Here is a 15378-nt window from a genome sequence, read left to right as displayed (position 1 = left end):
AAGGTTCATAACTTTAGCTCTACATCTGTAGGTCTTTGATCCATTTGACTTAATCAATTTTTGCATATGTTTCAGAGTATGGAAATTCTGTGTTTTATATATTTCATTTTCTATGTATTTGTTACCATTGCATATAAATACCATTTGTCTTTTTTGTGCTGGTCTTGATTCTTGTGACCTTGCTACACTCATTCCATGAACTTTTAGAAATTCCATGAAAATGTCCACACACACAGTTTTAGATGGAAAGGTCTTATTTCTTTTCAAGGTTGTACATTCCTTTTTTTTTTGTTTTAATTTCATTGTGCTACTATATCTTTGCCTTGTTTCTGTTCTTTAGTGACAGCACTAAATCTTCACCAGTAAGTGTGATGTCATCTCTAGGTGTGTGCAGATGCATGTGTCTGTGCACAGGTGTGTAAGAGGCCAGAGGAAGATGTCAAGTGGCCTCTTTTACCACCCTTCTGCTTTATTCCCTTGAGACAGATACTGACATCGAACTTAGAGCTCTTTGTTTTTGTTTTGGCTATGCTGGGTGACCTAGAACCCCAGCTATCTTCCTGCCTCTGTCCTCTTCACATGCAGGATTATAGGCATGGGCCCCTCATGCCAGGTGTGGGTGCTGGGGATCTGAACTCAAGTCTTCATGTTTGCTCAGTAAGCACTTTTACCCACAGAGGCATCTCCCCAGCCCTGCTTCTTTTTTTTTATATTTAATTGTTTTAATATGTGATCTGTTACTGTTTGCCTTTTAATTAGACTTTGTTAATGATAGGCATAGATTAGACCCACAATTTTATGGTATTCATTTTTGTATTTCTCTTTCTTTTGCATTATTTGAATATTTAAAACATACATTTGTCTTTTTCTATTGATTGTTCTGTGGAAGAAAATATGCTTATTGAACTTCGTAGCTTCTCATTGTTAGTATGTATTTGTTTGTTTTTTATTTTATATTCACTATTAGAAAATTATTATTTATATGAGAGAGAAAGAGGGAGGAAGGAAGAGACAGAGAGAGAGGAAGGGAAAGAATGGGTGTGCTAGGGCTTCCAGCCACTGCAAACGAAGCCTGTATGCAGGTGCCCCTTGTGCATCTGGCTTATGTGGGTCCTGGAGAATGAAACTGGGATCCTTTGGCTTTACAGGTAAACACCTTAACCGCTAAGCCAGCCCTATATTCACTTTTTATTTTTTTCTTAGGTGTTTTTTTTTTAAACAAGCTTTCTGCTTTTGTTTCCTGTGAGCTTTTACATTAATGCTTCATTTGTAGTCACTGGTCACTGAAAGTTTCTGGTATTAAATGTTATAACATATCCTAAATAGTAGTAGCAGTCCTTTTACTGTTTTAGATAAGATCGGACACTTCAGCATAACTGCTGATAAGAAGTTGACCTTGTCCTTGATTTTGTTATGTAGCTGAACTCTGTGATGTGTGCTGACTTATTTCTGTTGTTATTAGGTGATGGCTTTTGCAACATTGGGCATAGTTCTCCAGGTCTTTCTGCTGAAAGTTTTGTATGTGCATGCATACCTACCAGTGTCTGCTTTTGGTTTGGTTAAAACTCCATGTCTTAGGGTTTTTTTATTTGGTGATACTGGGAAAAATGAAAGTAGGGCTTCACACATGCTTGGCAGCTGCTCCCCATTGAACTAATTCTTGTTTCAGTTCCTGTTTTTTTGGTTTTTATTTATTTTTTTCACTCTAGGTAGGGTCTCAGTCTCTCAGTCTAACCCAGGCTGACCTGTAATTCACTATGTAGTCTCAGGTTGGCCTTAAACTCACAACAGTCCTCCTACTGCTGCCTCCCAAGTGCTGGGATTAAAGGCGTACACCACCACACTCAGTTTGGTTTTCACTTTTTTGGTGCTTATCTACTACTGACATTTTAAGTAACTTTTTTTGGTGTTAAACTTCAAGATGGATGACAGCAGATCTTTTTGCTTTATCTCTTTGTAAGTTGCTTTATTTTGAGTCTTATTTTAAAGAAATCTGTACTTAACTAAAATTCTGTAAGAGTTCATGTAGTAGCCTAGTTTGCATGGAAAAATATGTACTTTATTTTCCAAAACTTTGTATTATCGCCAGGTGTGGTGGCACACATCTTTAATCCCAGAACTTGGGAGGCAGAGGTAAGAAGATCACCAGGAGTTTGAGGCCACCCTGACACTACATAGTAAATTTCAGGTCAGCCTGGACTAGAGTGAGACCCTACCTTGAAAAACAAGCAAAAAATTAGTATTATTTTTATTTTATTATGTGTCAGATCCTTAATTGATTATAGGTAATTTACAATGATTAAAGTTACATATGTTTAAAAATCTTCTAGTGTGCCGGGCGTGGTGGCGCACGCCTTTAATCCCAGCACTCGGGAGGCAGAGGTAGGAGGATCACTGTAAGTTCAAGGCCACCCTGAGACTCCATAGTTAATTCCAGGTCAGCCTGGGCTAGAGTGAGACCTTACCTTGAAAAACAAAAAACAAAAAACAAAAAAACAAACAAAAAAAAATCTTCTAGTGCTAAAAGTGAAGCATTATTTTAGTTTTTATTTTTTTATTTTTATTTATTATTTTTTATTTTTTTTTCTTCTTCAATTTTTTTTTATTTTTTAAAATTTAATTAATTAGTTTTCTTTTCAGTAAATACAGGCAGTTTGGTACCATTATTTAGGCTCATCTGTGATCTACCCCTTCCCATTAGACCCTCCTTGTTAATGAAAATGGGTTGTGCATTGTGGAGTTAGCCCCCAGTTATTGGTATGATAAATGTCTCTGCAAATCATGACCCAACATGTGACTCTGACATTCTTTCTGCCCCCTCTTCCGCAAGATTTCCCTGAGCCATGTTGGGTTCATATTTGGTCTGCTGCAGTGCTGAGGTGTTGGGGGCCTCTGAGGCTCTGGCTCTCTGATTTGGTAGGAGTTGATTTTTATCTGTGTTGATCTCCTTCCCCTTTGTGCTGGTATCCAGTTCACAGGAAAACATCACCCTTGCTTATTTCGCCAGTTGTTGTTAGTTTCAGTTGGGCCCCTTGTGAGGTATGTTGGGGCAGCTCTCTTCTTAGGATCTGCATCTATCTGGAAAAGAGAAGCAGATTCTCCTACGGAGAGTTAAGTTAGCATCCAGAAAATTGAGGTAACACTTACTTTTTTGACAGACAGTATGATAGGTGTAGGCCCTCTTATACCCCGTGATTGATGGTAGCTTGATATTGTAGAGTGGGCTTGTGTTTGGGTATGGTTCTGACTTGTTTCCCATCTTCAGCTATGGGTCTAGTACCACTGAGTGGATCAGTTAGCCAAATCAAGAGCAATTGATTCCTCACCATGGCTGTGTACCACTATTGCACTTGTGTGGGCATCACATCCGGTTATTTGTTGCTAATTAGTTTAAACAATGTGTTGCTTGGACAGATCTTGGTCATTTCCCCCAGTCGTCTATGTAGCGCCTTCTAGCACTAGACACGCTGACTGTCTGGGGACTGACTCTCTCCTGGCTTCCAGCCATGTCATTCCATTTTACGCGTCAGCTGCATATGGAGTCTTCAGCAATAGGGTCTTACCACTGGCCTTTGGTGGGTCATCAAGTACTCTGACAGAAGTCTGTCATTGTTTTGGGAAACCTTGTAGGTTTCTCTGATAAAAAGCTCATTGTGGATGGTAGGCCCAAGCTGGAAGTGGGGGTTACAGGTCAGTGTCCACTAAGAAATTGAGGAAAAAGATAACTAATATACAAGAGTTAGAGAGGAGAGATAGAGGGGAGAGGGGGAGAGGGAGGGAGGGAAGATGTAGGAGATTTAGGTCAGTCTTGCTCTTACCTTCTCCAGTGTCTTGTGGTTCAGGTGTTTACTGTAAGAGTCTAGTGAAGGTTCAGCCTTTTGGTCTGTCTTTTAGGAAGTAGAATTTTATGGTACCATTGCCGTTTGGGTCCGGATTACTGTTTTCCACCCTTTGATTCCCTCCCCGCCCTCCCATCCATCTTATTGTGTAGTCCATGAGGTGCTTGCTGGGTATGTAAGGCATCTTGGGCAGATTCAGGTTAGGTGTTGCAAATGAGTGAGACTATGTGTCGATTTTTTTTCTGTGATTGGGTAAGTTCGTTAGTTTTTATTTTTATAGGAGAGTTGAATTCTCGGTCTAGCCAATGTTGTCCTAGAACTTACTCTGTAGCTGTAGGTTGGCCTCAAACTCATAGCTGTCCTCCTACCTAAGCCTCCAGTTTGTGAGTGCTGGCATTAAAATTATGTGCCACCACACCCAACCGAAGCTTCATTTAATGTTTACTCTGATATTTATATGTACTTTACATTTAGTTGTAGCACTGTTTTTACAGAAACATTTCATGAAATGAAAACATACATCTGAATCTCTTTATCTACTCATTTTCTGTGTATACAAGTGTCTTTATTTACATCCATTTAACTGCCTTTCCTCCCTATTTTACCCCTTTTGCTAATCTTTCTGTCTATTCACCCACCCGCTCCATTCATCTGTGTATACCTCCTCCCCGAGCTAAGCCTCCTTTTCCAGTTTGCTCCTGACACCTAGTCAGAGTGAAGCTTGCTAAAATGTTAATCACATCTTTGTGAGCTTCAGAGAAAGCTTTGAAGTTGTTTCCAGAGCTGCTTTAAAAATGTGTTCCACGAAGAATTGGGATCATAGTAACTCAGCTGGAAACACTGGTGACATGTATTTTATCCCTAGGAAGCCTGTTAAGAACTAGGCTTTTCTTTCTTTTCCTAGGAAGTGCTTTGTGGTGTAAAAAGTAGTTGTTCTGGTGGAATTTGTTTTGGAGAATTGTTACGGAATTTGCCTTGATACTTAGTGTTAGCTTAGGTAACTTAAAAGCTGCAGTATACTCAAACATAGATCATAATAAAAATGGTACATTTGTTTTAACTGTAATTCTGGTTTGAGTTAGTAGCTAAGAAACATCTAAGCAGTATGACCAAAATAAGGTATATAACATGACAGTACAAGGACACTGAACTTGATCTATGAGTTCTTTTTTTTTTGAGAGCTGGGGGATTCTTTATTAGAATGGCACTGTGGTTCCGATCAGAGGCCCCCCGGTTTGATCTATGAGTTCTTGACATACTTGTGCTTTGGTGACAACACTACAGTCTTCTGAAATGTTTATCCTGCTTACTGTGCTACACATACTAGAATATGACCAACATTTATTTATTTATTTCTTCTTCGTCTTTTTTTTTTTTTTTTTTTAAATGTAGGGTTGGTTTCCCTCTAGCCCAGGCTGACCTGGAATTCACTATGTTGTTTCAGGGTGACCTTGGACTCATGGTGATCCTCCTACCTGTGCCTCCTGAGTGCTGAGATTAAAGGTGTGCACCACGACACCTGGCCAAAATTTCTTTCTTTAGACTGAAAATCTGTCTTGTTCATTTCTAAACCTTAGGTAGTATGTATTCTCTTCTAAAACATTTTCACAGAATGAAATTTATTATCTTGAAGGATTTTCTGATATAAATAAATAGCATTTTTAGTAGAATTGTAATATTTAGGAAGATTCTCCTGTTTTAAACCTAATTTCTCCTTGTTTGTAGAACATAAAAGTACTTTGTATGTGTATATGTGGTATAAAATGTTTAGAAGTTACATCACTCCTAACCTACTCCTTAGTGATCTCAATTATGAAGTTCATTCTACAGTATCATTTAAGACTTTGAGATTAGCTAAACAATACATTCAGTAAGTTTTTTTGTTTGTTTTTGTTTTTCAAGGTAGGGTCTCACTGTAGCTCAGGTTGACCTGGAATTCACTAGTCTCAGGATGGGCTCGAACTCATGGTGATCCTCCAGTAATATTTTTAAATGAAGCACAATTGTTCATTGGTTTAGAAATGATGATGTTAAGAAGGTATAACTGCTTTGAAATGAACAGGATGTGAGCATACTTTTTAAACTACTATATTATGAATTGATGAATGTTTTCCTGTGATTATAGAGCTAGTTCCTGCAGCAGTGGGTCTCCATACTTCTTATACAGTAACTGTGGATATATGCACATTTGGTTTGTGAGTTTGAGATTCCTCCCTTTTTCTCCAGAGAGAGAGGGAGAAGGGAGGGGAGAAGTGGAGAGGAAAGATTCTTTTATGAGGTTTACAGTTACTTACTGCCTTTTTATCCAGCCTCTCCTTTTAGGCCTTCAGTCTCCTCTGTTCTAAATAGCATACTTTCTTTTCCCCATTACTGTCATAGCCTCTTTTAAAGTGTTACTTGATTTTAAGACAGAGTTCACTCACTAGGAAGAGCGTAGCTTGTTTGTCTTCAGATTTAGGTCAGATATAGTGGCATGATGAATAATATAAATGGTATTTAATTAATCTCTGGAGTTCTTGTGACACCTGACATGAGTAGATAAGATAAAAGGCATCATTGCTCTGAGAGTGGTCAACTGTGTGGGTGTGTTGGCCCAGAGGATGAGGGTATTGCACTAAGAAAATCCTAACAGGGCTGGAGAGATGGCTCAGTAGATAAGGCCCTTGTCTGAAAAGCCTGACAACTTAGGTTTGATTCCCCAGTACCTGTGGCACATGTGTCCAGAATTCGTTTGCAGTGGCTGGAGTTCCTCATGCTCCCATTTTCCCTGTCTCTCTTTTATCTCTCTCTGCTTGCAAATAAAATATTAAAACAAGAAAGGAAAGACAGTTCTATCACAGTGTGGCCCTCTGGTTCACTGTATTGTGTCACTCACAAACATTACCTTGTCATTCTTCAGTACTGGTTGCCATGTTAAGAAAAGGTTGGCAAGGGGGTGACTGCAACTTGAGATCATAATAGGGCATAAGTTAATAATAATGTACAAGAGTACATTGTATTTCACAAGAATAAAAGTATATCAAAGTTTTGTTTACTCTTGTAGCACAGAAGCCTGCTAGGAGACTGTATTAAACAAGCCAATGAGTTTCAGAGTTTAGAGGGGACATAGTTGAGGTTTCCTGGTGGAGAAGCAGGTGATGGGATAGAATCTGAAATTGGAATTCTATAAACTGACTCCTAACACCAACTAATTTGGGCTACATTTACATTTTAAAGGAAAACATCTAATTTCTTTGATTGTTTTAATAGTTTCTATCTTATACTTCACGGGCTGTTGGCAGGATAAAATATGATTTCCTGTTGGTTACACCTTGTTCGCAAGTGTAAGGTCATTTGATTTTGCTAGCTAGTAAATTGAAATTATTAATTGTCCATCCTTCATTCTAGTGGCTGTCTGTCTTTGAAGTTGTATGTGTAAATATGTGCTTGTCATGTGCTCATTTTCATGATGCTGGGTCCCCATGAATGCTTTGGTTTTATGTGTTTTCATTCCACAGTTATTTGTTTAGTTTTCAGATGCCAGCTTCTATTGCATGGTGTGGAAATAAATGTAAAGGTCCACGAGATAATCTTTGCCCTGTAGTTAAGGTAAACAGTTTTATTTTCAGGTAGATGGAAGTCAGTGATGAAACTGTGGCTGCATAACTGTTGAATATTACAGAATACGGTTAGTGGGACAGATGTTCTTAAAAATAGGATCACACTTTTTTTTTTAAACACTGAATTGTGTAAAAGTACAGTGTAGCAGTTCCTGTCTTGTTGCTGGGGCAAACACCTAACCTGGAGCAGCTTACTGGAGGAAAGGATTTATTTCAGGCCTATGGTTTTCAGGGTTTGAGGGGATGCTTCTTCATGGTGGAGGAAGCTGGCTCCCTTCATACATCTGCAGCAGAGAGGGGGAGATTAGTAAGCTGTCTCTGAACACAGAGTAGCTGGACTCAAGATCCACTCCCAGTGACAGCATCTCCAGCAGGGCTCCTGCTGCCGGGGATGTAATATGAAGCTTAATCAAATATACCTGAGGCTATGGGAGACATTTACATTGAAGTGACCAATACAGGAATGTATTTTTAAGAAATATTTTATTTATTTATTTGCAATGGTGGGGAGAGAGAGAGAGAGAAGAATGAATGAATGGATATGGGCATGCTAGGGCCTCCTGTCACTGCAAATGAACTCCTGTTGCATGCGCCACTTTGTACATCTGGCTTTATGTTGGCACTGGGGAATCAAACTTGGGTCTTTAGGCTTTGCAGGCAAATGCCTTAACTGTTGTGTCATCTCTGCAGCCCCATGAACAGTTTTTTGAATTTATAATTATGAATATTGTTTATTTGTAATTCACTTGGTAAAAATAAATTGTCACTTGAAAAGTATTTTGACTTTTCCTTGTACTTTGTATATGTATAATTCTTGAATATTAAGTTTCCTTTATGATTTACTTAAAAATAAATAATAAATAATAAGATAAGTAATAAATGCTTAAAATAAATAATTTAGAATTTGGTAGGAATTGGCAAGATTGGAAAGATTTAATAAATTTCATTCCATATGAAGAGATCACAGAAAAGTTGACAAGAAAGGGACCTCAAAGAACATATTACCAGTGAGTTTTATATTCTTTCTTGGCAGATCCATAGGTGTCTGTTGTTTGGCTGGTGAACTTTAGGACCTCCTAAAGGGATAGATTCCAAGAGCTATAGCATAGTGGGATGGGTAGAGGTGATCTAATACTGTGTTTATGTTAAGGATAAGTGTAAATTACTTAAATAATAAAAAAATTTTATTTATTTATTTGTAAGGGCGGGGGGGGGGGAGAGAGACAGAGAGAAGAGATTATGGGCATGCCTAGACCGTTTCCTAATGCAAACAAACTCCAGAAACATGCATCACTTTGTGCATCTGGCTTGAAATGGGTAATGTGGAATTGGACTCAAGCTGGCAGGCTTTGCAAGCAAGTACCTTTAACCTCTGAGTCATCTCTCCAGCTCTATTTAAATAATTTTTATGTTTAAAGGTAGTATTTAATGAATCCTGTTTCTTTAATTTTTACAAAACCCTCAGAGTCTCAGAGGTTAATGCTAACTAGAACTCCAGTTTCCTAAGTTCATGCCAACAGTGTTCAGTTATATCACACTGCCTCCATGTGGCTTTGGAGATTAAACAATCAAATCTACCTATGACTAGCCCATCAAGAAGATTATAGTCACAATATGGATAAATAAGCCTGGCATGATACTTAAATGAAAGTAATTTGATATTGGTAACTTGCTTTGTTTGTAAGGTATTTTTTTTCCCTTTGAGTACTAAGTGCTTATCATTTAAGGCTAAGTGAAGTTTTGCTGTTTTCCATTGATTATTTTTACTCCAATCTTGAACTCTTAAAAAAAAATAAGACCTCTTTCCAGGAGAATGGGATGTGTTTCACTCATTTCTCATATGTATGTAACTTAAACAGATTAAAGTCAGTCCTTATATTTGCAATTCTATCTGAAGTTTCATGAAATAAACTTGATAGAAGATATATATATATATATATATATATATATATATATATATATACACACACATATACATACATATATATGTATATATGTCTTCTATATATGTATATATATAAACATATATACATATATACACATACATATGCATATACATATACATATATATATGTTTCCTGAAAAGTGACTGTTTAAAGAACTTGTGTTTGTCCTTTGGCATTAAAATATTTCCTTAATTTGTGACTTCTCACTTGACCTTGTAATAAAAATCAAAATGATTTGGTGTGATTTGTAATGTCAATGAAGTTGATTGTATATGTCATAAAGCAAATATGATTTTTTTGAATAAATTCAAGTTTAGTCAGAATTCTTCTTAGCTTGACTTTTTGACAAGTAAATTCCTTGGGATTCCTTATTACTAAGCTCAGTTTTGTAGCATGAGATGCAATTAGTGATGCAGCCTGTACTACCAGCTACTTTGGAGGCTGACACAAGAGGATGGCTTAAATCCTTATGTTTGAGACCGGGCTGGGCAATATATATTGTCGGGCCCTCATCTCAAAAAAAAAAAAAAAATTCTGTAAAATATATGAGAGACAAATTGTGCTGCTCTGCTCAAAAAAGCCTAACAATAAAACAGTATTACTAATATTAACTTTGGATTTTTTGGGGGTGTGTGTTTTGAGGTAGGGTCTCACTCTAGCTCAGACTGACCTGAAATTCACTATGTAATTTCAGGGTGGCCTTGAACTCATGACAATATTCCTATCTCTGCCTCCTGAGTGCTGGGGTTAAAGGCATGCACCACCACACCTGACACTTTAGAAATTTAATTAATAAAAATCAGCAGGATACTTATCATTTATCAGAATGACTTACTGAATCTATTTATATACATGTATTAGGACACTAACCCTTAATTTAGCACAATTAACTCAGGTTTCTCAAATCCTGATAGATTTCTGAAAAACAGTAAAGTGATTATCAAGTCAGATCAAAGCTTAATCTTTCTTTTTTTAAAATTATTTGCAGGAGAGGGCTGCTCACAATTTATATGGCCAATTTGGTAAGTAATGCTCTTTTTTCAACTTTGAAGTTTTTCCACAAGTCTTTTATTTTCTTTTTTTTTTTCCATTTTCTTTTTGATTACATTAAAAAAATAGAAAAACAACAGCCACTTAACTTTGAGAATATTTTCAGTTTTTGTTGTTTAGAATAAAATAGACTTGAATATTTTGGAGAACTGATTTGTTTCTGTTTAGAAGGAAAATATTTTACTGCCATTTGTCCTTTGTGACTCTTTTTTAAATAAATATTTATTTATTTATGGGGGGGGCAGATAGAGAATGGACATGTCAGGCCCTCCAGCCACTGTAAATGAACTCCATGGGCATGTGCCAACTTGTGCATCTGGCTTACATGGGAACTGGGGAATTGAACCTAGGTCCTTAGGCTTCCAAGGTTAGTGCCTTAACAACTAAGCCATCTCTCCAGCCTGATTCTTTGTTTTTTAAGTTTAGATCGTTGATGGTTCTATAACAGTATCTACATATCTACCTCTCTCCCTATGTTGTCATTTTTATGCAAGAAGTGATGTAAGGATGAGTGATACTGATACGCCTTCTTCAGCATTACAACCACAGTAGTACCATCCTTAAACACAATTTATAGTGAGGCTGCTAAGTTTCCAGGTTTACAGAAATGAAATTAATGCTCTCTGGTCTGTTATTATTTACATTAAACCTATATTTATATTAAAATCCTTCAAGATTAATAGTTGGTAGGTACCATTAAATAGTTAATTAAGAGAAAATATATAACTATTTACCTGAGGTTAGGTTCTTAAATTCTATAATAAAGCAGTATATTTCATATATTTTTTACCATTGTGACAAACCACCTAATAAATGTAACTTCTGGAAGGATTATTTTCTTTTAGCTCACAGCTTTAGGAAATACAGACCATCATGGTGAGAAAGGCACTATGTGGTCCCTCGCCCGAGCATAGGTGCACACTCTGCATACATGGCCATTCATCTGAGCTTAGTGCACGCCGTATATGCAGTCACTCTTCTGAGAGCAGATGTAGTCTATTCTGTCACTCACTGTAGCACAGTTCAGACTGTCTATGCGGAAATCAGAATATTCTCCTGACATTTTCCCTGGGTCTCAGAATGAGCTGTGCAAGGAAATTCTAGAGCTGCCCGTGGTCCATCAGTAGGGATTTTTTTTTTTAAGGTTTGCTCTAGTCAAATGCTGAGAAGAGAACATTTTCCTAGCACCTATATGGCCTGTGAATGCCAAGATTTCTGTCTGTTTGGACTGTAGATCTCTTCAGTGGTGCCAAACAGGGTTTGTTGTGGAGTTTGAGTTTACTTTGTTTTATGGTTTTTCTGTGCTTCTTTCTACTGCTGGGTTAGATGGTCTCTCATCCCCTCCCTCCCTCCCCTCCCTTCCCTTCCTCCCTCCTTCCCCCTCCTTCTCCCTCCCTCCCTCCCTCCTTCCCTCCCTCCCTCCCTCCCTCCCTCCCTCCCTCCCTCCCTCCCTCCCTCCCTCCCTTCCTGCCTCCCTTCTATCTCATTTGGGGGTGAGAGTAGAGTGAACTCCCTGAGGCTTTCTGTCTTGTGCCAGTGTCCCAACCCTCTGCAGTTGCATTCACTCTGCACTGGGAGCCGAGCCCTCCTGGCTGGAGTTGAGCCTATGGGATGAACTCTGGGTTCTCTCTTCTTGTTGTATTCCTCAGTTCATTTCTTTCTTTGCTATTGAATCTAGTGTTTTCAGTCATCATCCTCATAGGATAGTTGTTTACTTCCTGAAGGTTCTAGAAGTCACTTTGTAGGTATTTGTCCAATATTTTCTGGTCTCCTGTGATAAATTTCTTTTGTTAGTGTGTCATTTAGTTCTTAATGCTAATGACCTTAAATCATTTTTTAGGAGTCACTTCTACTTGTTCAGTTGTTTTCTGGTTATTTACAATAGCTTGGCTACATACATGCCCCTACTTTCCATTAAAATTGTTGGTAGGTAGTGAAGTGATAATTAGTTGGTGAGATACAATGTAACTTTTTGTTATAGTTTTGGCCATGAAAGCTGCTTACTCCTTATTCAATTTTACTAGAAGATGGCTCCTTAGTACAGTGGATAGCGCATTAGACTTCTAGTTTTACTAGAACATTTTAAAAACATTGCCCAACCTTTGAATCAGTATGGTATAAAAATACCTAGAACTGGCTCTGAGTTATCTTTTGTATCTTTGTCTTTATTTTCATCAGTGAACAGTTTTGAATGTAAATTGCACTAGATATTAGGATACAAAACATGTCACTATTCTGTTCCTATATTTAACATAGTTGAGAGACAAGCTATATCTAGATTTGGACTTTAAATGAACATGTAGTAGATAATAGTTTGTTAAAGCACAAAAATATGAATAGCGACATATGAAGTTTTTTTAAACATTTAAAAAATATTTTATTTTTATTTATTTGACAGAGAGAAAGGTGGGGGTGGAGAGAAAGAGAGAGAGAGGTTGAGAGAGAGACAGAATTGGCACACCAGGGCCTCTAGCCACTGCAAACAAACTCCAGATGCATGTGCCATCTGGGTACTATGGAATTGAACCTGGGTCATTTGGCTTTTCAGGAAAACACTGTAATCACAAAGCCATCTCTTCAGCCCTTAAGATTTTTTATTTTTAAGATTTATTTTTATTTATTAGAGACAGAGTGGGAGAGAGAGAGTGAGTGAATGAGAATAGGCATGCCAGGGCTTCTAGCTACTGCAGGCAAACTCCAGATGCATGTGCCTTCATGTGCATCTGGCTTATGTGGGACTTGGAGATTTGACCATGGGTGCTTAGGCTTCACAGGCAAGCACCTTAACCACTAAGCCATCTCTCTAGTCCTGAAGTTTTGAACTTACATTAGAAGTGCTTGTTTTGAATTTATGTTAAAAGTGCTTGTACTATGTAATTGTGAATCCACATTTTGCTGCTGCTATTGAATTGGGTGCTGTAGGGAGTAGGTAAAGATTCTGGGAGTTGAACTCGGGTAGTCTCAGGCCCTCCTGGACCCTCATACTTAAGCAGCGACATGTCTAAACCACTGGGCTATCTCCTCAACCTAGTTTTCTAGACTTTAAAATTGATTTATTTGAATTATTTGCCTAAGGTCAAATGATTAAAAGGTATATAGAAAAATTATAAAATAAAAAGTTAAACATTTTCTCTGGCATCTCCCCAAGAGAATAGTAATAAAATGATGGAAAAGTTTTCCTAGGGCTAATATGCCAAAACTAATTACTCACATGAACACCAGCTGCTAAGATTCAGCTTTGCCATTTGGCCAAACACATAGCTGAATTTACATTCACATGATTTTGCTTTATTATGTTAGTGTGTCAAGGACTGAGCTGTCTCGTCTTTCAGAATTCATCATTTGCTAACAAGTATTTAAGAGATGTCAAGATTAATTCTCTTATGTTTAGCTTAATTATAAGAAAAAGATTTTAAGACCTTAAATATTCCTCTATATAGATCCTTTTGGAAGGTATTCTCTGTAATTTCATTTATGACACCAAACATTTAACGATGTATGCATTTTAAAATTATAAACATGCATGTATACATATAAAGTAGGCTTCTCTAAAGCATACTTTCAAATGTCAAACATGCAATATCTTTGATTAAAACATCTGCATTTGATTTTTTTAAGCATGAGGTTTGAAAATGTTAATCCATATGTTTTGTTGTAAAGCCACCTCAGTTTAATTCAATTTAACAGGTATTTATTATGTATATTAGTACTGTGCTGGGCACATGAGGATAGAAAGAAACAAGACAAACTGTGAAGTGGTTGGAGAGTTTTCACAGATGAACACAAAAGGAAATAAGAGTATTTTTAAAAAAGGCAATTATAAACATTTTCTGAAATTGCTCCCAAAGTCTTTCGCATTGTTGTAAATGACATTCATCCAGTTGTTTAGGTAAGAAATTTAGGACTCTTAATTATTTTCTTCCCTTCATATTCCTTGTCTAATCTATTTCTTATTCTACTTAATTCTTAATTCTACTAAATCTTATTCTACTTCTAAAATCTATTCTGGGTTTTATCCTGTCTTACTGCTGGCACAGTTATAACCATAGGCTTATTTCCCATGGAGCTCTGTGAGATGAGACCTCCCATACCAGCAGCTCTCAAGTCTTGATGTCTTCTCCATATTAACAAAGAATTGAAAATGTGGACTCAGAGAAGGGCGAATGATGTGATTAGGGTGGAAAGCAGAGCAGGAACATGCCCAAGCCAAAATAAGTATCCCCTTCCCTGCCTGGCTAGGAAGAGGGAGGGGAGACCAGGACAGTCTCCTCCACATAGGGAAAGGTCTCTTTCCTGGGAAGAAGCCTCTGCGGAAGAGAAGAGAAGGGGAGAAGGGGAAAGGAGGAGAAAAGCAGAAGAGGAGAAGAAAGGCATACAAACATGCTTCAGGTCCATTTACATGAATCAGATACCCAATGGGGGGGCATCATCAGATTTAGGTGCTTTGGGAGAAATCTGAATAGTTGGTGGGTTCAAGAAGAACAATGACTTAGGAACGGCCCACCCATGGGGCTAAGCCTGAGAAACTGAGGAAGAAACAAAGCTGTTGCTGAGGAGGTACTGTCTTCAGCCATATTGGATGAGAGTGAATCAGACATGAGTTTTAGTCCTCCCAGGGTAGGCAAAGTGGCCTCCATGTGTATGTGGCCAAGTCCCTAGCTAACCACCTATCAGGGAAAACCTACCTTGCCCCTAATCCCCATCACCATCTCTTGTCTGAGCTGTCTAGTATCCTGCCTGGTCTGGAACCTTTGTTCTAAAGTAAACCAATAGCTAAGCAGATCTTACCTCAGCTAAATTCCTGGACTGGTGGTAGATTTCTTCCTTGGAACCTATTTTAGACCTGCAACAGTGAGTAGTAGTATTCTGGTAAGTTCTCTTTTCCTTTCAATGTATGTTAAAAGTTAATGAAATGTAAGTTCAGTATGCACCACAATGATAAGC

The 15378-nt window shown here is 37.7% G+C and overlaps 1 protein-coding gene across 1 annotated transcript in view; it reads left to right on the top strand.

Moving 5' to 3' along the window:
- The window catches only part of Tmem135 (transmembrane protein 135), a 290655-nt gene that overhangs the window by 35547 nt on the left and 239730 nt on the right, over window positions 1-15378 (top strand). The window contains exon 4 of the mRNA XM_045146120.1: window positions 10373-10406. Within this exon, the coding sequence (XP_045002055.1) occupies window positions 10373-10406 (34 nt within the window). The remainder of the gene's footprint in view (window positions 1-10372; window positions 10407-15378) is intronic.

The sequence above is a fragment of the Jaculus jaculus genome, chromosome 3 (assembly GCF_020740685.1).
Source record: "Jaculus jaculus isolate mJacJac1 chromosome 3, mJacJac1.mat.Y.cur, whole genome shotgun sequence".
NCBI classification, from domain to species: Eukaryota; Metazoa; Chordata; class Mammalia; order Rodentia; family Dipodidae; genus Jaculus; species Jaculus jaculus.
This window is presented reverse-complemented; position numbering and strand designations above follow the sequence as displayed.